This window comes from Lepisosteus platostomus, chromosome 9 (assembly GCF_059453375.1).
Source record: "Lepisosteus platostomus isolate fLepPlt1 chromosome 9, fLepPlt1.hap1, whole genome shotgun sequence".
NCBI classification, from domain to species: domain Eukaryota; kingdom Metazoa; phylum Chordata; class Actinopteri; order Semionotiformes; family Lepisosteidae; genus Lepisosteus; species Lepisosteus platostomus.
Window position 1 is genome coordinate 16640717 of NC_142619.1, and position 22854 is coordinate 16663570.

Genomic DNA, 22854 nt, shown 5'->3' on the forward strand with positions numbered 1-22854 from the left:
TCATACTACAGAACCACTACAGAAAAGATTGGTAACTTCAGATTTAAATCTTTTGTTTTAAGCAGCCCTTTAATATTTCTCAGTATCCCGTTACTCCCTTAGCCCCATATAACACCTCTTGTTCTTGACCTCTTTTTGTTAGTCTATGCTAGAAAAAGAGGACTCTTCAGGTGGCTCTTGTAGGTTGTGCATCAGTAGATGCCTTTAGACTTCCATCAGATGAAAGCCTTATACCACAACTGTGAGCCTTCAGTGATCACACTGGTCTAGCATGGCTCTTTTAGTTGGGCTTTTCAGGTGCTCAAAGTTGCATTCACAAATGGTGACTTGAGCAACAAAGGACTTGTGCAGAGTCATAAGAACATAGGAAAGGTTACAAACGGGAGGAGGCCATTGGGCCCGGTTAGTCCATTTGGTAGTCACATTATTGTCAACCAAAAGTAAACCTTTTTGGGTAACATTCTTTTCCTTCTCTTCGCATTGTTTTTTATCATCATATCGGCATGATATTTTCTCTGTAATATTAGTGTAGAATGGCATATAGGTATTCATCAGAATTTTGACTGAATCACCAAACAAATTATGATATTGTCCACTGGTGGTAGATTGAAGACCTTCATTGATCAAGATAGCCCAGAATCTTATGATGCCAAGAGAGGGGACAGAGAATTGTTCAACAGAGCAACAGAATCATTCAACTTTTTAACTACAATCAGATCACCCAGTCAGATCAATTTCTGCTACCAATTTCTGCTACCATGATAGGCCCAGGTGTGAGTACTCATCAAGTGTTCTCATTTCTGACAGTAAACAATCCTTTTCATAAAAATAATAATAATAATTGCTTGCACTTATAAAGTGCTTTTCTGGACACTCTGCCTTGATGATGCAACAGCAGCCATAGTGCGCCAGAATGCTCACCAAACATCAGCTATCGGTGGGGAGGAGAACAGAGTAATGAAGCCAATTCATAGATGGGGATTATTAGGAGGCCATGATTGGTAAGGGCCAATGCGAAATTTGGCCAGGACACCGGGGTTACACTTCTACTCTTTTCGAGAAACGCCCCTGGATTTGACACAGATAGTCAGGACCTCAGTTTTACGTCTCAACTGAAGGACGGCGCCTTTTTACAGTATAGTATCCCTGTCACTATACTGGGGCATTAGGACCCACATAGACCGCAGGGTGAGCACCACCTGTTAGCCCCACTAACACTTTTTCCAGCAGCAACCTTAGTTTTTCCCAGGAGGTCCACCAACCTAGGTACTAACCAGGCTCACACCTGCTTAGCTTCAGTGGGTTGCCAGTTGTGAGTTGCAGGGTAATATGGCTGCTGGCCATAAAAATGGACAAACAGGAAGAGACCTTTTTTAGAGCTCGTCCTCTAGACACTCCCAAAGCATATCTTTTTTAAAAAAATATGCCCACAGTGCCCGTCTCAATAAACCATGCTTGTAAGCATAGAAATGCGAATGTTTAAGGCATTTGTCTATACTTTGGATGTGAAAATGCTCACGGATCACTTTTCGGTTTTCTTTTTTGTTTTCTACGATCCCATCAGTCTTCATGTGACAGTCAGCCATTACGAAGGCTTCAAACTGATGATCATGTCATTGGCGATGACAACAGTAGGAGCTTTAGAACCTTCAATCATTTTTTTAAGGACTCATGGCTTTAACTTGAACTCATTGCTTTTCTGTAGTGTAAAATCTGGGAGCTTCACCATCATTCAGAACCACAGTATTATGATAGATTTCAGTATACCTCTCACCTCTTTTGACCAAGTATTTAATGAAGTTTCTGCTTACGTTTAGGGAGATAAATGTTTTGATAGGTGGATGGCATGGTGCCGCAGTGGTTAGCATTGTTGCCTCACAGTGCTGGGGCCCTGGGTTCAGTTCCTGACCTGAGATGCTGTCTGCATGGAATTTGTATGTTCTCCCCATTTCTCCCCACGTTTCTGTGGATTTAGATCTTGTGGAAATCTCCAGGCAAGGCAGTCCAGTTTTCTTCCACAGGCCAAAGACATGCCGGTTGGGTAGTTGGCTTCTAGGAAATTGGCCCTGGTGTGAATGCATGTCTGCATTTGAGTCTGTCTGCCCTGCGATGGACTGGCATCCCTTCCCGGGTGTATCCTCCTTCGTTCCCATTGCTTGTCAGGATGGGCTCCCCCCACAACCATCTCGACCATCATCATTTATGGGGGTTGTAACCTCACTATGATTTTTGGCATGAATTTATGAAGGGCTAAGCTCTCACTGGTGCCATGAGCCATACTGCTGTGATTTAAGATTTAAACTTGAAAACCATGTAGCGTGACCTTACTGATGCACAATCATAGACATGCAGTTTTCACTATTACTACCAATCATGTTTTATCTGTTATAGACACAAAAAGTAAGTGATGTGGCAAATCAAAATAAAAACAACTTACATGAAGGAAGAGAGCGAGGCAGAGAGAAAGAGAGACACTTCACTGTGTTGTACAGGAATTCATCCTTGGTCAGGATTCTGTGCAGCTATTTTTCTGTAAAAGCAGAGCATAATAAATTTTGTATGAAATTTTTATTAAAATTATTTTTAATTAGTCTTTTCAGAGGTATTTCCTCATCAGTTTCCATAACAATGACCATGATGCATCCTTCTATTTAGAACAGCTAGTTAGACCACCTAGTGGTCAGTTACATCCATTTTGAACCTTTAAGGAAAAGGCTTTCTTCATTTTAGTATATGATTGAGTTGGAGTCATGAATGCAGAGGCTCTCTGTGCAAGACACCTTCAGGCATTCTTTAAACATTTTGATGCCTTGAACACTGTCAGGTCCTATGCTGCTAACTCAGTTTCACTTTGCCTTCTTGAGCAGTGAAGCTGTAGTCTGAAGCTTCAGACTGCAGCTCCGCTTCTCTTCACAGTGCTGTTGTTTGATGGGAACACTTTCCCCAGCATCAGGCTGATGCGCAAGCAGCACAGATGACAAACAATTAAGAGATCAATGAATAGCATTTCAAAGAGCAGCATTTCTTGAACTATAGGAAATTCATACTCAGTGTTAAAGTAATAGAAAATAATGATAAGCTCTCACATTAATAAAATACCTGTTGCATTTAGATGAAGCCATACAGTGTGCTTTCAAACATGATCTGACATTTTGCAAATTCATTAACCTAAAAGTATATAGGACATGTTTTATTTAAACTTTGGACCAGTAAATTTAAGAATGAATGCTGTTCAAAACCCAGACTAGAAGCTCAGTTACAACATAGCCAAGTCAGCATGACTCTATCATGAGAGCTAGACTGGACACTGTGTGTAGCAGTGCAGCAAAATTAATTACTATATTGATTCAAACCTCAGAAGGTCTCTGAAATCCTTGACCTTAACCTCTCGTATACATTTTTTTCTTAAAAGTGAATTATCCCATAGAATTGTAAGGGTTTCAGCTTGATGGATTTCTCTCAGTGGCCATTTGGTTATAAATCCTGTTTTCAGGCCTGGAATGTTAGAGTGCAAATACACATTTATTCTGACCTGATAATCTGTGGGATAAAAAGGCTTTTTTCCAAAATTTCTTCATTTAGCAACTAGCAAATAGAGGTGGTGAAAGTGGAGCTGGATTTCATCCATCTCATTTCATCCAATGGCTTTGACTCATTTAGGCAAACTCAAAAAAATCTGTTTTTTTTCTGTACCATCTTGAAAGGTCAGGCTAAAAATAAACCACATGAACAACCACATGAAGTAGAAGAAAGCCCAAATTAAAATTTGCAGGTTATATAACAGCACCTAGAAAGTTACTTTTCCAATGACTGTAGATAATTCAAATTAGAATATAATAATTTATTTCACATAAACATTTTCTTTATATTTTAAAATAAAAATTAAAATGAGCTTTTTCTAGTTGAGTTAAGACAATAAACCCATCATATATGAACATTTATTTTAAAAATAGCATAGTAACATGGGAAAGGTTACAAATGAGAGGAAAGAATTTGGTCTATCTTGCCTGCTTTGTAGCCTGTAAATACTACAATACTACAAATCCTACAATACTTCTAATAGCTTGTTCCATTTTGTTGCATCATAATAGTAAAATAGATCTGATTAAGAAATGTCTACTATCTTCTATCTATTTAATTTTGTGTCATCTAATCCCCACTGTCTTTGTTAAAATAATGCTTCGGAGAAAATAATGGTTTGGAGAAACTTCATCAGATCTTTTCAGGGACAGACTTATTTCAGCCTCTCAGTACTGTACAGTACATGTATGTTTTGCAACAGTAACTAACACTTTTGCTCTTTGAACAGGATTGTTTGTGTAATGTGATAAAAATGTATACACTATAATTGAAGTCTTAACAGTATATTGTATCATCTTCACATGACTTGCCAGATCACCTGTACGCTCTTAAAGAGACAACCTTTTTGCCTTCTTGCGAAGAAGCTCCGCCCCTAAGTTATACAACATGCAATGTGTGTTCTTGCATGTTGATTCTTCACACTACTCTACATTAAGTTTTATTTGCCCAGTTCTCAGTGGTATGTAGGTCCTTTTGTAACTCCTTTATTTCTTCTTCATTCTTTTCATCTCCCACTTTTGTGTCTTTAGGGATGTAGGAGTTCTTTTGTGTCTCCTACAGATTTTCTGGTATAGTATTTGTTCAAGAATAAATGTGATTGATAAAAAATACAGTGATCCCCATACAGGAGGACATTAGAGAGTATATGATTTCCAAGGGTTCTTGTACTGTATGTATGTTCTTGTATGGAAAATGTATGAAGCTAATATTTTTAGTGAGTTGAGACTGTCTCAAGCAGGGTGTGTTTTATTTTTAAATTAAAATCTCAAGAGGAAGTGAACTGATTAATGTAAATTAAAAGATAGGTCTAAATTTATTTTCTCACAGCCTGTACCTAATCCTGGTTAAGCAGTGCCTTAAAAGCTATTACAAGCAGCTCATCTGCTATGGGGGCATTTTTAAATATAATTTTCCCCGCAATCCAGGAAAATCCTGCAGTGTCAAATGGTTTTGTTATTTATTGATTCTAGTGGACAGCTGGGCTGACCACGTCACAGAGGAATCTGAGGCTGATGTAATCACTGACTGACAAAGAGGTATCAGGGCTGTCGCTTTGAAGAAGTGAAACAAGGCTGGCTGTGTGGAATTGCCAGTAATGAGGATACCTTACAACCTTTAGATTGTGTGACTGCTTTACCAACAGCTACAGTAGGTAACAGAAATGTCACTTAATCTGTCATAAAATAAATTAAAATTTATTTAAATTCTCCTCATGTTATTTAAGTAATTAATTCCTATTTTGTTCAGAAATATTATACCTGTTTGAAGAAACCTGCACATTTACATTTTTTGAATGTCTGAGAGACACTGGTTAAGCACCTACAAAACTCCTGAGTTTTTATTTAGATTATTTGTCTTTTTACACATTTACACAATAGATTGGTAAATACAGATGCAATAAATTCATACTTAATTGAATGTTTCTTCATTACATTGATTTTATACTGTATGTTAGCATTTGACCATTATTATGGTTGTGTTTTGTGTGCATCCTTATGCTCTAGCAGGTGTTATGCGACTCACAATGTGTAATGAGCACTGGCTATGACTCACACTTGGCTGTGTGGATTGAGCCCTTTAGAGGTGCTTGTCAGGGAACAGTTCTTTCCAGGCCCTATGCGGACGACACGATCCGGAAGGTGAAGAAACAATAGGGAAAAATATCATGCAGGAGTGGGTCAGGAGACAGGGGGGCGTGTCCGAGGTGAGCAGGTGCCCAGGGGAAGTGAGTCCGGGGCGAACAATCCAAGCATAAATCCAGAAGGGAAATCCAACACGGGAGGCAGAGTCCAAGACCAGGGGATCCATCCAAAGTAATTAAAAACCAGAACCGGGTCGGGACCGGCGGGGCAGGGAATCAGGAACAGGGAACTAAAAGCATAACGGAGCCAGACGTGGCAGGACCCCGGACTCTCACGAAACGGGATTCAATGAGAAGCGTCGGGGTGACGCCTGCGTCTGGCTTTTAAGGTGGGGCGAGAACTAAACAGGTGCAGGTAATTGGGCAAAACAAGGAAGGGCTGGAGCGCCCCTAAGAGGGGGAGTAGCGATCGTGACAGTGATTCTTAAAATGGCTGCTCAAGTATGGTATCCAACTACAAGTTCTGCAGAAATCTAATGCTCTGCTGCTTTAGAGTGTGGTGTCTATTGCTAAAACTAAAAAAAAAATGGTAGTAGTAGTAACAGTACTTCTATCGCAAGTTGGAAGACATCTTCATTTCCTCTTATTAGAATATTTCTGCTTTGGTCATGCAGTTTTTAGATACAATTTGTAAGGTCAATTGCTATTTTCTAAAATGATTAAAAAAACACAAACTTTCCTCCCATTTGACAGTGATTCTACACTTGGTTTGCCTGTCCTGTTTCTAATGACAGAGATAGTTTGTCTTGTTTTTTTTCACTGACTGACATATTTACCTTTTACACACTTTTTTAAAAATTCTTACTGTAGCTTAATATGCTAAAATCTTTTGCTGAATGCAGAAATTGTTGCTTTGCTTCCTATGTCACCAATTCAGTGCTGAGAAAGAAGTCCCATCAGACACAATAGACGATTAGTAAATCTGGGAAGTTAGTTTTTGAAAGTCGGCCCTGCTGTTTTGATTTTAATGGGATGTTGTTGACAAGGCTGTGGAGAATCTGCTTTAAGCTCCGTATGTTTCAGCAGCACTCGTTCTTGCCATCTGACAGAGGTAATGCCCCAGGGGGTATACTCTGTTGCGAATAGGCATGGAAAACTCTGTGCTACTAAAACACTGTTCTTTTAGTAATCATAGCCATGCGTCACCCTCTTAGATTGTGGACCCGATGTGCAGCATGATGAGGCAATGTCTCAGGAGATGTTTCCTTCATCCCTTCACTCAGCAGAGAGGGTAAAACACAAAGCAACACGACGTCATTCAGGTGCTGCTTTGTTTGTGATTTGTTTGCTTGCTGCCTTCTCTGTGATATAACACATTGCCTCAGTGTCTTCTTTTTGCCATCTGCCCCCTGCTCCACTCCTACCTGCCATCACCACATCTGCTGCTTTTTAATGCCTCCTGACACACACAGCTCCTGAAGGAGCTTTGTGATTTATTTTTACATGGCGGTAGAGGAATTTTAGCACTTGGCTTCACACTTTTCTATTTTGGGCAAATTAGCGAGCTATTTTCAGTACTCAGATCCACACTGTCATCTTTGGAAAGCAAAGCTTGCCAAAGTCAAGAAAAGCTTGGAATGCAAAGTGGAGCGTGAGTTGCAATGGCTTACCGGAGAAAAGCCGAACAAACACATTGGACATTACCATTAGCTCTGCTCATGCAAACTCTGTATGTTGTAAATGGAGCTAATAATGAAAACGTGTGAGAAATATTAAATCCCAGTTCCTGCTAATCAAGGTATAAATTATGGGATTTCAGATTTCTTGCCAAGGGTTCTTTGCTCAGTTCACCAACCTTACAGCCACAGCCAGTGCAGAACCCCTTTTGGCTCAAGGGTTGTGACTGCCTCATTCACTTGACTGGTCTGTCATTCCTCAAGTCAAAGCATCTGGTCATATTCTTAAATATGAAATACACTGCAGATACATTCCAGATATTTTGAGACAGGGTACGATTTTGCATGCTGAAAGAAATTAATATTTGAATTTGTAACTTTGATGTGGTGTGAAAACAAAGCAAAGGATTGGTATTATTTCTCACTTGACCAGAGAGTGTAAAAACTAGATCAAAATATCATATCACATAGTAAACCAAAATTACATTTAAATATAACTAAAAAAACAACAAGAAATTGATCTTGAAATGCTGTAAAATGCTGGATTTTACCTGCTTTTGTCCATTAATATTGCATTTTCATAATGCCTCATAATGAATAAGGGGTGCTATCACTATTAGCAAAGGTTTTATGATATGCAATATGTATGATTATTTTTTGCTTTAGGCATAATTTTCAAACCTATTATGTCTCAAAAGTCCTAGCATCACTGGGACATGGACAACGTGTGTGACAAAATATCTCAAGAAACCCTACAGAGATTCACTCTTTAACTTGAACTTGACTTGAACTTTGAACTTTGAACTTTATTGCCATATGTAACCGGTGCTGGTACAATGGAATTCTTACTTACAGAAAGTCTCTCAATTGTAAAACAAGTGTAAAAAAAAACAAAACAAAGTGCAAACAGTGCATCAAGACAATGTACAAACAAACAATAGACAATGTGCAAGTAAACATGCAGACAGTTTGAATATAAACAATACAGACGTGTAAACAATGACTGGAGACGTACAATAAATAAATTACAATGAGGTAGATGGTGATGGTGTAGGTGTGGTCCGAGGGGGATGGCTAAATGTGTTCGCCAGTCTCACTGCTTGTGGATAGAAGCTATTGAAGAATCTAGTGGTAAGTGTCCGTATGCTCTTATATCTCTTGCCTGAGGGCAGTGGGGTGAAGAGCTCATGCCCGGGGTGGTGACTGTCCTCTGTGATGGCCAGAATTCTACCACGGCAGCGGTCCTCATAGAGCTGTTTAATCTTGGTGAGACCGCAGCCGATGATCTTCTGGGCCATATTGACCATTCTCTGCAGTGCCTTTCTTTCTTGCGAAGAGGTGTTGCCATACCACACGGTGATCCCGTTGGTGAGGACGCTCTCGATAGTGCAGCGGTAGAAGTTCACCAACACATGTATTGGCATCCCCCATCGCTTGAGGCACCTCAAGAAATAAAGGCGCTGCTGAGCCTTCTTCATGATAGAATCAGTGTTCACAGTCCAGACTAGATCTTTAGAGATGTGAATTCCCAAAAACATAAAGCTGGTGACTGTTTCCACTTCCGTTCCATCAATACTGAGTGGGCTGTGAGTGTGTGGCCTGTGTCTCCGAAAGTCCACTATTAGCTCTTTCGTTTTCTTAATGTTCAAGTCCAGGTTATTGCTATGACACCACCTAAGCAGCTGTACAACTTCATCCCTGTAAGTGGACTCGTCATCATCACTGATCAGTCCTATTATAGTGGTGTCATCGGCAAACTTAATGATGCGGTTGTTGCTGTGTCTTGCTGTGCAGTCGTGAGTAAATAGGGAGTACAACCTTGGACTCAGACAGCAGCCTTGTGGGGTTAGATTAATTAAGAATCTCTGAACCACCTTTTACAAACATTAAAAACAAAAACAGGGCTTTCACACCCTTATTAAGCTGGGGTGTAAAATGTTTTTAATACATTGTTTTGTCCATTTACAAGGACAAGATTCCTTGTTTCCCATAAGTTTTTTTTTTGTTCATACAGTACATGGTTTTTTGGAGATATCCTCTTATGATTCATTTCCAAGTAATAGTAATTAATTAATCAGCTGCACAAAGAAATGACTAATTAAATAACCCCCTTGGTCTTGGATGCAGAAAATCCATTACCATTAAACACTAAGTATGGTGAAGAGAAATAGGGGAGTTAAAATTAGTGATGTACTAAAGGCGCAACCTGGCCACATTCTTTTTACAACTCATTAAAAAAAGATCTGTTAAAGTGATAAATCTTTAATTAAATAAAGAATGTAGCAGTAAGGATTTCTAAATCATTTTAATATTTCTTATACTTATGGGTATTTCCTGCTTTCATAAAAGTGCTATATACTGTATATATATATACTGTAGATATAGTGATGTACTGTAGCATTTTCTTTTATGACACTCTATTCATTTAGTTGCAAGATATGTCAAGAACTGTGAACAGTGTGAAAACATACATGAAAAAGGTTCCACAATTCAAATGTATTTATTTCATTTCTTTTCAGTAGGGGATACAATTGTGTACTAAAAAAAATATTTTTGCTTTGCCATTTTCAAAAACATACGTTCAGTAATGATCGACTGCCACAGCCATATAGAACGTCTTTCTAAGAACATTTGGATACCCTGCCTTTTCTGTAATATAAATGTATCTGACCCTATACATACAGTACCTAGAGTTAAACATTAACAACTTTAAAATCGCTGTTTTGTACATTGAAGAGGCTAATACAGGCAACTGAAGAGTGCAGTGGCATGTGCCAGTCTGTGACCTTTGTGATTACATTACATTGATTTCAAGTATAAAGTTTCTCTTGGCCAATATTAAAACATAAACTAGAGGGAACAAATTGAAATTCGGGAGAAGAGTAGAAGGCACTTTGTTATACATTCTGGAGCAAGCTATACAGCTGATGAAGCTGACCATCATGTCTTTCAGGAAATGGCTGGATGGATGAGGCTGGATGAGAATCTATTAACTAATTGCAGGCACAAGAGTTAGGTGCTAAACGGCCACTTCCCACATGCAAACTTTCATATGTTTCTCATGTCATAGCGGCTTTTTCAACAATCTAAAATCAGTCCAAATGATGGCATTATCCATCCATCCATACATTCATCCATTTTCCAACTGCTTTATCTAATTCAGGGTTGCTAGGGTGTCAGAGCCTATCGCAGGAAGCAGTGGGTGCAAGGCAGCATACACCCTGGACAGGACACCAGTCTATCACAGGGCAGCCAAAGACACAAACACCCATACACTCACACCAGGGCCAATTTTCCCAGAAGCCATCTAACCTACAGTACCAATATGTCTTTGGACTGTTGGAGGAGCTCCCAGAGGAACTCCACGTCAACTTGGGAAGAACATACAAACTCCATGCAGATAACAGCCCTAGGAATTGAACCCAGTGCCCCAACACTGTGAGGCAGCAATTCCTGCCCAATAAATCATCTAGCTAAATTTGTTTCAGACTGTAGAACAAGACAATAGGAAAGACATATGATCAAAACTGATATTTTTTAGGAACCCGCTAAGAGACTTTTCCTATACATGGATCATTCTCCAAATATACAAACTAAGCGTCAGTCTCCACAATATCAACTGATTACATTCTTGAGAGGAATAAATCATCACAAGATATTTAATAATTTGCTCTCCAGACTTGACGGTGTATTGCATTGAAGACATGAAGCTGGAATGCTTTATATAGTTGGGAAAACAAAACATGCCATGCAATACTTTTGCTTATGCTTGTTCAGGTAATGTGTAATATCATACAATGGTCATGTAAAATGTAATGTTATTATTCATGGGACATGTCATTTCAAGCTACATGTGGATATAAATAAGGTAGAATGATATTCAATGGAAAAATAATTGGCTCAGTCAGTTGCTGTGCTGAAGAAAATATTCAGAAATGTTTTTTTGCTATGCACTGCCTTCAGCAGTCTTCTTTTCCTGGTTAATTCCCTTCTGAAATAAATAATTAAAACCTACAGTTGCTCTTGAAGACTAAAATGGAAATTTTAAGTTTATTGTATGGAAAAGAGCATGTCTGTTAGACCCAGCACTTCAAATGGTAGAGGTTGCTAGGAGGTTTTTACTTGGAGATCAGGGAAGATATTTTTATTTTCACAATACAAAAATAGTTTATTTTGTTAAACAGACAAAGTTTCTCTTGAAGCTGCCTTCCTTTGGACTGTACCTCTTGGCTTTAATAACTGCTGGGAATGTTTCACAATGCAAAAGTGGCTAGAAGTGATTTCTAACCCATTTAATGTATTTGAATCTTAGTTTTATTAATGTGTGTGAGTTCCATCATGTATCATTCCATATGTGTCCGAACATCGAACAGCTGCTGTACACCAACAAGAGCAACCTTGATGATGACAGACTGAATGTGACTTCTGCCTTACATGTCAGCCATACAGTTGCTATGAGTATGAGCCTGTTATGTTGCTGTAAACATCTGGAGCTTAAAAAAACACTGCAAATCCATTGGGTCACATGACTGTTTTTTGGTCTGTGGATTTGTTCGCTTGCTGAAGCGCAGTACAGCTTTGGGTGGTTGAGAAATTCTTGAGAAATTGTGGTTTGACTCATGGCTGGGGCAGACTGCTACTTACAACTGTATTTACTTTATTTTCGTGTCGCAGTTCATGATTAACTTTACCATACCTCTATACACTCCATCACACTTTTACCATAATTTATTGTTCTTTAATTACACTTTATGTTCCTCATGACAGTTTACTGTGCTATATTTACCATCAAGCTGTTACAATCTTCCTATGGCTTTACTGTAGTTTGACCATGGATTTTCTCTGGGGTTCTATGGCTTCACTTTGTGTCACTACAGTGGACCATAGGATTCGTGTGTTAAATGTATCCAAATGATTGTTTGCTGTGGTATATTGTGATATTCAAGTGGTCTGATGTAGTATAGCATAGTGAAACCATATGAAATCACAGAAAATACAGTAAAACAATGGTAAAACTGCAAAACACCTGTTAAAGTTCAAGTTCAAGTTTATTGTCATTATACTCATATACAGGTACCAAAACACATTCCATTTTTATTTTTATAATCATTTTGTGTCATTTAAAATATATTATTAGTTTAAATGTTTGTATTTTCAGTTCAACGCAAAACTGAAAATGCATTCTCCCGTATCTTTTTGTATATTCGAAGAACAAGATTATAAACCTAGCAATGATTTTATATCAGAAATGTCTCCTGTGTCAGTACTCTTCATACCTATTTATATGGTGTCAAGGATTAGCTCTTATTCTTAATCTCTGAGTTTGTGACTTTCAGTACAATTGACCTACTGGACAATCCCAATTAAATTCCCACTGTTGTTTCTTAGTCATTAAAAATACAAAAGTATTTTCAATACAAAGTGTTCATCATAAACTACTCTATGAGAATCTGCCCTGCTTAATCTGTAATTGCACATCACCTCAATAGTGTTTTTCAAGACTGACTAAATATACATGTGTTTTTTTTATCATGTTTTGCACTCAATCAGTTGCCTTCAGAGGCTTTTATAATGAGCCATTCCTACTGCCATCTACAATGGTCCATGCTCCAAGCTCCAGGTGGTAGATTTATTCACTGCTTAGGATGCCTCAATGTAACTTTATGCAATAACTACATTTTCAACCCACCCCCTCCTGCCCCCCCCCCCCCTCGGTCCTTACTGCTAATGAATCCCCCAGTTGCCAGTGCCATGACTGCAATAGATTGCAGGGATTGAGTGGAAGAAATAAAACAGAGAAAAAGAGAGGGGAAAAAAATAGAAATAGCAGGCAGAGGAGAGAGAAAGTGATCTGTTCAGTAAATTGCCTTTTTCTTCCCTAGCCCAGTGTCCCAGGAGTATGCTGTCTGTTTTATTAGCAGTGCTCCGTGACATTGTGAGTAATCTAGCGAATCTTGAAATCCACTTTAAAGTGCACTGCTGTGCCGACTGGTGAGGGCCAGAGGGTACGTACTGTTTAAGATGTTGAAATGGCATAATGGTACCTGTTTGTTGTTTTTTGTTTTAAGCAGATTTTTTAGAATGATGAGATTGTCACTAGACAAGGTAAAATGGCTTCTGAATTGAAAGCAGTATATACTGTATAATATTTCCAAATAAAAATAGGAATTTGCTTGATTTTTCCTTTCGATTTTAATCCGAGTAATTCTGAATCATTTGTGTTTTCCTCCCAAAATCACATCAGACTTACAATATTCAGTTTTTTATTTCAGATCTGCTTCATAAAATCTCCATTCAACACCCAATGGTTAGACTTGTTTTTTATGACCAGTGGGTTTGTTTGTAATCTGCACAACAATTTTTCTTTACTTTTTGTATGGTACCTGGAACAGATTCCACTGGAATAATTTAGAATAAATTATTCTGATCAGTCTTCATGTAAATATTTATAATAAATATAAAATCCATTTGTGAAGACTACCCCTGAAGTTGGACTTTTTAGATATGTTAAGTATAGTAAGGGGTAATGAAGTAGTCACAAGTACCATTTATCTTTTACATTTCGATCAAATACCACAATACGTATTTTCTGGACAATACATTTATATTACTATAAAAATAATAAACTTTATTTTATATAGCACTTTTAAAGGTGGCTTCTCAAAGCGCTTTACAGAATTACAACAACAATAACTGAAAAGAATACACAAGATAAAACACAATTACAATATACAGAGGAGACCGTTGATGGTGATACTAAGAAAAGCAGAGGGGTGAAGAATGGAACCAGTTAAGTAAAGGCTCTTCTAAAGAAGAAGGTTTTGAGTCTGGATTTGAAGGAGTTCAGAGAATGTGACTCTTTGATGTCCTTGGGTGGAGAGTTCCAGAGATTGGGGGCATAACAGGAGAAGGCCCTGTCACCCATACAATATAGACGGGCTTGGGAGGACAGTTAGGAGACCAGAATTAGAAGAGGGAAGGTTGCAAGGTGGGGAGTAGGGCGATAGTAGCTCAGACAGATACTGAGGTGCCAAGCCATGCAGAGCATTATAGGTGAGCATGAGGATTTTAAAGTACACACGGAATTTGACAGGAAGCCAGTGCAAGGACTCCAGGATAGGAGTAATATGATCACTTGCACTAGACCTGGTCAGGATTCTGGCTGCTGAATTTTGGACTTACTGCAGTTTGTTCAAAGTAGATTTAGATATCCCAGCAAGTAGAACATTACAGTAGTCAATTCAAGAGAACACAAATGTGTTGATCAGCTTTCAGCCACAGTTAGTGATAGCATAGGGCGTAGTCTAGTGATATTTCTGAAAAAAATGTTTTGACAATACAGTATGCTGCAAATGGGGGTCGAATGTTTAGCCAGAATCGAATATTACGCCAAGGTTTTTCAATTTAGACTGAAGCTCAAGTACAGAACCATCTACAGATACAGTAGGGTTACAGGATGTATTTATTTATTAAATATGTAGGGAAGATGGGATTGAAAACCTGGATTACTAGAACCAAAATGAAAATGCTTTGTACCACTCTGAGCAAACTTAGAAACAGCCATGTGAGTGATTACAAATTCAGCTTCCTTGTGGTCTCAAAGTCAACATAATTTTTAGTAAGTCTTAAGACATTCATTGTGAATTATTACCAGAATAACGTTTTACATGCTGGAAAATTTCTTTAGCAGCCACAGTCATATTATTTATTACCATCATTAAAATTCAATTTCATGAGAGACTGGACCCTATAAGGATCTCTGAATATTAGAAGATGTCATATTTATCTGCAACCTCTGGAAAGAAAATGACTGCATTTACACAAGGATTCTGATCTAGCACCATTGCTGACTTTTATCAAGTCTTACGGATGAGAATAAAAACAGTAAATCTGGAAATGCATTAGCTAGCTGGAGAACTATTTGTAATGAATGTCAAAAACTAGCTACCTTTGATTATTTCATTCATCCAGCTTCTCATTTTAAGGTGAGGTTCAACTGCTGCAGTGTTGATTGTGGCATGTGTTAATATAGAGTAACATTCTAGAATGAGAATTATTACTCTGTCATTCATTGTAATGCTGCATTTATCTGTAGGTTTTACATACTGTATTCTTGAGAAGATCTGATATCGTAGAGTTTCAGCATTTTGATGTTTGGCAGAAAAAAAAACTTTACGGGTCATATAAATGGAAGCAATAACTTAATGATATTTGATTTTGCTTTAGAATCTTCATCTCTGTGTTTTAGAATGTCCAATACAGCTGTTATAAAGTGACTGGCACCAGAAGGATTCTAAACTGGTGAATAAGAAACCATAAAAGGGTCACTGCTTCTGTTAAATAAATGTTCTGCTTTTAATATATTTTCTAGAAAATACTGTATATCACTATCCTTTAATGTGTTGGTAGGATTAAATTATTATATAAGTATTTTATAATTACAAACCCTAGCAACATGCTTTCATGTTTCTTCTAGAAACATGTTTTTGATGGGCTTGCAAAGCACTGAATTTTGAAATAAATAATATAATAATGTATAGTACATCAGCCATATTTGCAGATCTTTTACTTTTTAAAATTTATAAATAATTGCCAATGTACAATGTACAATTTAAAAGGACCATCATTAAATTAATCAAGAACACTGTTCTTTTATCTCTTGCTTCCATACATACGTAAGCATTTCTACATGAGCATACAGTTTCATATGCATGAAACTGTTAATATATATTACATATACATACATCTAAAGATTTTTTTTACATGCTTCTGTCAGAAGATAATGCTGCACATATTAGTGTTAAGTCAGCAAATACAGCAGAGTTTTGTTTTTCTATTGTGGGGATGAAAAGGTGCTCCAGGGACTCAATTCAGAAGTTCAGGAACATCATTTTCTCATAAACAAACTAATCATTTAAGGCATTGTGCCCTTTAAGTACAAAATAAAGGTTCATTACCAAAGACTTAAATAGACTGAATCACTGGACTGGTTTAAAAACTTCAACGAACGTACTGACACACATTGAATGTAAAAATATGCTGAAACAGGCCTTCAGCATAAACATGTTTTTGTAAAGAACAGTCTGTTCCTATTCCTTTTCCTGTTCAAAGAGTGTAGTATTACGAAGAGAATCCTGTAACGCCAAAATGTACAGAGAAGAAGTTACCTCAGTGTTAAGGATTCGGCCAGTGAATCTGAAACCAAGTAATGAACCCACTTGCAGGAGCCAATAGAGACAAGTCGTGATCCAAATACCGTAGATGAAGGAGAGAGCCGAGAGTCCAGGGGAAGCCAGTGATCCAAACAGGGAGAGAGTAACCAAAGCCAGAACGTAATCCAAAACTGTAGACGAAGGAGAGAGCCGAGAGTCCAGGGGAAGCCAGAGATCCAAACAGGGAGAGAGCAACCGAAGCCGAGCCGTAATCCAAAAACTGTAGTAAAAGGGAAGAGACCAAGGTCGAAACCAGAACAGTACAAAGAGGTAGAAGGCGTAGCGCAACTAAGTAGCTCGGAAGGAAAACCAATACTGAGCGAGGAGGTAGGGAAAGACTAGTGCTTAAATACAAGATGAGACGGCGGTGTGGTGGTGAAAGCGTACACTGATAGGTGGACAAATGAACTAAGACTACACCTTCTTCTGCCTCTTTCGTTGCCGGGAGGCAGGGATTGTAACATTACCCCCCTCTCTACGGGCGGCTCCCGTCGCCCTAGCAGGACGATTAGGGAAACTGTGATGGAAATCCCAGATCAGTTTTGAATCCAGTATATCCTTTTCCGGTACCCACGACCGCTCCTCTGGACTGTAGCCTTCCCAATCCACTAGATACTGCAGGGATCCACGAGACCATCGGGAATCTAGAATCTTATTTACGGTGTAGGCAGGGAGTCCATGAATTACTTGAGGCGGTGGGGTTTTTTGTTGCGGTTTAGACAGAGTGGATTTGCAAAAGGGCTTAACGAGGGAAACATGGAATGTAGGGTGAATCCTGAGGGTAGGAGGTAAGGCCAGCCGATAAGTTACAGAGGTAATCTGGGTGAGGACACGAAAAGGACCAATGAACCTGGGAGCAAGCTTGCCAGAAGGTTGCTTTAGAGGAAGGTTATGGGTAGACAACCAGATAAATTGTCCACGTCTAAATCTGGGTATGGGTCGACGGTGCCGATCCGCCACGGTCTTCTGCCGAGCTGCAGTGTGAAGAAGGGCAGTTTTAGCTAGTTCCCTAGCTAAAGGCAAGGAAGGTAGGGGAATAAAATGGGTGGATTTAGAGAAACAATCTACTACTACCATAACAGTTGTGTATCCTTGGCTTGGTGGAAGGTCTGTAATAAAATCAACTGAAAGGTGGGTCCAAGGATGGTCAGGGATAGGTAAGGGTTGAAGAGGGCCTGCCGCCCTCGTCCAAGAAGACTTAATTCGTGAACAGATAGAGCAGGCCTAAACATACTCCTTGACATCTTTAACCATGGTTGGCCACCAGAAGTCTCTAGAGATGAAATCCAAGGTACGTCGGAATCCAGGGAGTCCGATGAAGAGGAAGTCATATCCCCATTGTAAGACTGAAGATCTGACTGGGGTTGAGACAAATAACTTGTCCTGAGGGCACTGAGGAGGTACAGTTTTTCCAGCCAAGGCGCGTCTTACTATGACTTCTATGTCCCATCTGACAGCTGCAAGGAATTTACCAGAAGGGATGATGGGTTCAGGAAGCAGTTCAGCCTCAGGGGGTCGTGGATCCGTGAGAGAGCATCAGCTTTGATGTTCTTAGAGCCTGGAGTGTAGGTGATAAGGAAATTAAATCTGGTGAAAAAGAGGGACCATCTGGCCTGGCAAGGACATAGACATTTGGCCGATTGTAAATACTCCAGGTTCTTGTGATCTGTGTATATCAAGAATGGATGATGAGCTCCCTCCAGCCAGTGCCTCCATTCCTCCAATGCTAACTTAATAGCCAGAAGCTCACGGTTACCAACATCATAGTTCATCTGTGCAGGGGATAACTTCTTAGAAAAGAAGGCGCAGGGGTGAAGAATCTGTTTTTCTCCACAGTACATACAGCGGCCCTCTCATCTACGTCTCTCTCTTTCTTGTGGAGTTAAACGGGTGCGGGCAATTTCTATAGGTTGTTCTGAGTCTAGAGTGTTGATAGTTGGTGGCCGAGGAACCTCTAGTATCTGTGTCCGAGATCTTTCTCTACTCCTCTGACGAATTCTAAACTCGAATTCCAACACCTGGGAAATTATTTCCTCCAAAGTTCTGCCCAACTGTGGCATAGTTACCAGGTGATCCTTTATTTCTTCACATAACCCTTGCAGAAAAAGAAAAATAAGGACCTCATCATCCCAGTGAGTCTCTGCTGCTGCTACTCAAAAGTCTATGGCATAGACCTGTGCAGACCTGCGACCCTGGCGGATAGATGAGAGGTGGTAGGCGGAGTCTTGTCCAGCTGAGGAACGACAAAAAACCCCTTTAAATCTCTCTAAAAAGAGATCATAGTCCTGTACCTCAGGAGCTCCGCGATCTAGTAGGGCAGTAGCCCATTCCAGAGCACGGCCAGTTAACAGAGAAACTACGAAGGCAATCTTGTCTTGAGGAGAAAAAAAAGTTTCCGGTTGGAGCCTGAAAACCAGCTGTGCTAAGAGGCCCCGAGATTTCGTAGGGTTGCCGTCAAACCTGTCAGGTGGTATAAGTGGAAGAGGTCGAGGAGCAGGTGTAGAAGCTGGCGGGGGCGGAGGCGGAGGCGAAGCGGCATCTCCAGCATTACTTTCACTATTACTGGTAGGCGGCATTGCCGACAGGTGCGCTGAAATCTGTTGGACGAAAGCCTGTAACTGGAGTAAAGCTTGCCAGTGCTGATCCAAAACCGAGCGAAATTCCTCTTGCGCCGCTGGGTCCATGTTAAGTGGCTCAGTATTCTGTTAAGGATTCGGCCAGTGAAACCGAAACCAAGTAATTAACCCACTTGCAGGAGCCGATAGAGACAAGTCGTGATCTAAATACCGTAGACGAAAGAGAGAGCCGTGAGTCCAGGGGAAGCCAGTGATCCAAACAGGGAGAGAGTAACCGAAGCCGAGCCGTAATCCAAAAACCGTAGTAAAAGGGAAGAAACCAAGGTCGAAACCAGAACAGTACGAAGAGGTAGAAGGCGTAGCGCAACTAAGTAGCTCGGAAGGAAAACCAATACTGAGCGAGGAGGTAGGGAAAGACTAGTGCTTAAATACAAGATGAGATGGCGGTGTGGTGGTGAAAGCGTACACTGATAGGTGGACTAATGAACTAAGACTACGCCTTCTTCTGCCTCTTTCGTTGCCGGGAGGCAGGGATTGTAACAGTCAGTTCTGCAAACACAAGAAGTAAGAATGACAGGAGGCCATTCAGCCCATGTAACTTGTTTGGTTATAAGTACTGTACCTAATTGGACCAAAGATCTCATCTAGCTTTTTCTAGAAAGGGTAACAACAGGATGGCAGAGTAGCTTGTTCCAGACTCCCAGAAGAAAAAAGTGCTTTTAAAACTGACAATGGGAAGCCCTATTGACACTTTGTAAATGCACATCAAAGCCCTGTTAGGAAACAAAACATGATTAGCTATTACTTGCAGGAGAGCTAAACCACGCATGGGAGAACTGTCACCTTTTGAACATTCCTTTATTTTAAAAGGGATTTTCTATTGGTCTCCCAACAGGAACGAGACTGTGCTGCATCAGTTCTGCTGCCCTGCTGCTGACGCTGATCAAAAAACTGATTCCAGTTGTTCCACAAGGTAAGGGTGTGCTTCCTGGAAACAAAAATTGAATGAATGTGTCCTATGTTAATCAACTCTAGACTGCACTGCAACTGCCTTGTTTTTCCATTTGCAGTGGACATTAGTCTTTGGTGCTGCTTAATTACCCTTACATGTTCTATCTATTGTTTTCCTTCCTGATTTAATTCTTCTATAAAAGTATTTCTTAAAAATGCTTTTCAAGGACAGCATTTTTTTTAAGTGAGGAAGAGCAGAGGGAGATACCCTAAAGTATTAATGTGTTACTTTGCAGATTAAATTAATAAAAATATACTTACATTCATTACTTTTTTCTATGTTAATAGAGCATCGACAATATAAAAAGACAAAAAACAGCAGACAATGGAAAACATTTGACAGAAGAATAAAACATCAAAATAAATAATAATTACCTATATCATGTAGACTCATTTTCATAAATGTGCAGAGTTGAGGACATTGGAATATAAATTTCAGGTACCTGTTTTACAGCTTTGGTGACATTTTTAGGAACAAAATAATATTCAGTTTTGTCTGAATAACTAACTACATTATAACACAAAAAATGTAGAATTCCTTTTTCATGTGTTTCTTAAGTGGAGCTTTTTCAAACCTTTTGTGCAAAATGTGCTTAGTGAAATATACTACTTTCATTGCATTCATACACTTAAAAGGCTGAATGCAACCTGGTTTTCAATACATTTTCTGTCTTAATTAACCTGCACATCTGCAAGAAACTGTTAGTAGAATTGCAGAGAATACCTGGGGCATGAACTTTCTCCATTTGATCAAGGTGATTTTTTCACTGGTATTTACAATAATATGGCAGTAGTGGTGGCTCTGTGGCTAAGGATCTGCGCCTGTGACCGGAAGGTTGCCGGTTCAAATCCCGCGGCCGGCAGAGAAATCCTACTCCATTGGGCCCCTGAGCAAGGCCCTTAACCCCAACTGCTCCAGGGGCGCCGTACAATGGCAGACCCTGTGCTCTGACCCCAAGCTTCTCTCCCTGTCTCTGTGTCTGTGTCTCCCTGGAGAAAAGCTGGGGTATTCGAAAAGACGCATTCCTAATGCAAGAAATTGTATAGGGCTAATAAAGAAACATTATTATTATTAAATTATTAGATCAATAGTAATTCATTCAATTCTACTTATATTTTGGGTCTATATACAGTATGTCTTTCAAACATAAAGTGATAAAGTTGGGGAGATCCCTGGGAAATTGAAATTTTGCCGTTACCCTCTAAAACATATCTAGTCTTCCAATAAGCAATTAATTTATCTTATGTGCTTCACACTAAGTTAGAGCTCAGGTCACATAAATGAGGGCCAAGGCCAAGTCACTTTTCTATCTTCCAATGATACTGAATGGAACAAACTTTTAAAACTGTATAATTGAATTTTAATTAGTATCAACTATTAAACTGGTAATCTCTTTTAAATTGGAGGAGTCAACATAATTCTCCATACCCACGTGATGAAATACAGTAAGTGACCTACTGAAAATGTAACACAAGTGTACTAGACACTGTGTTACTGTCTGTTTATTCCACTGCTGTTTTTTTCAAGGTAAATGCAGTTACAGCAACACAACGTGTCCTCTTGGACAGTTTAACACAGGAATTTAAACCAGACAAATTACAGCAATTCAGCAGAATTAGCAAACTTGAAGAAAGAGTGCAGAGCCCAGTGGGACTAAGACTTCTACAATAAAATCAGCATCCAAAGCAGTCCACTTCAATTGCAAAGACAATCTTAGAAATGATTTGTGGTGTACAAATCACACTAGCAATTGTTTTGTGTTCTTGAGTATGTAGTGAAATGATTTGTATTTCAGATCATTTTGACTCAATTCCTTTTACATGTCTTCACCCTCATATTTTCACCCACTACCACATCACATTAGAGCCATGAAAGACAGCGCTCATGGGAGATGGTACATAATGAATATGTATCACCAGTGGGCTACAGCTATGATGGATGCCACCATCCCAGGAGGGCATTTTTAAGTAGCTCTTTTCTTTGGGAAATATGAGATTGCTCTGCTGCAATAGTCTCTTTTAGAGACACATTCCTGAAATCATCAGGGCCTAACCTCCAAAAATGATTAAAATTTATTGCAGAAATCCCCAAAATAAAGCATTTCAATCTCAAATAAATAACTGCGACCTCGGATTCAAATGAATTCTTTCAAAGCCTAAAAAAGTACATATAACTAACAATTGAATATAATTAATTCCATCTCAAGGCTATGATAAATTTATTACAAATATGACATATCTGTTTTCTCTAAAATAAACAACATCAATTTTAAACCTTCTTAAGTTATGAAATTGAAAGAAACTATAATGTATATATGTATCTGATTATGATGAAGTTCAACTAAACAAATCTTCTTCTGTTTTCTCACTGGAAATAAGGTCAATAATAGCAGAGGAAATAGATGTAACAAAAACTATCCACTGACATTGTCAATACAATTTCATGTAATAATAATAATAATAATAATAATAATAATAATAATAATAATAATGAATAATTGCTTATACTTATATAGCGCTTTTCTGGACAGTCCACTCAAAGCTCTTTACAGGTAATGGAGACTCCCCTCCACCACCACCAATGTGCAGCATCCACCTGGTATCAATAATGCACCAGTACACTCACCACACATCAACTAACAGTGGGGAGGAGAACAGAGTGATGAAGCCAATTCATAGATGGGGATTATTAAGAGGCCATGATTGGTAAGGGCCAA

The 22854-nt window shown here is 39.1% G+C and overlaps 1 protein-coding gene across 2 annotated transcripts in view; it reads left to right on the top strand.

Moving 5' to 3' along the window:
• iqsec3b (IQ motif and Sec7 domain ArfGEF 3b) overlaps positions 1-22854 on the top strand; it is a 239637-nt gene that overhangs the window by 14390 nt on the left and 202393 nt on the right. For both annotated transcript variants that reach the window (XM_088646983.1, XM_088646984.1), the window contains exon 2: positions 20022-20099. In XM_088646983.1, the coding sequence (XP_088503109.1) occupies positions 20022-20099 (78 nt within the window). The remainder of the gene's footprint in view (positions 1-20021; positions 20100-22854) is intronic.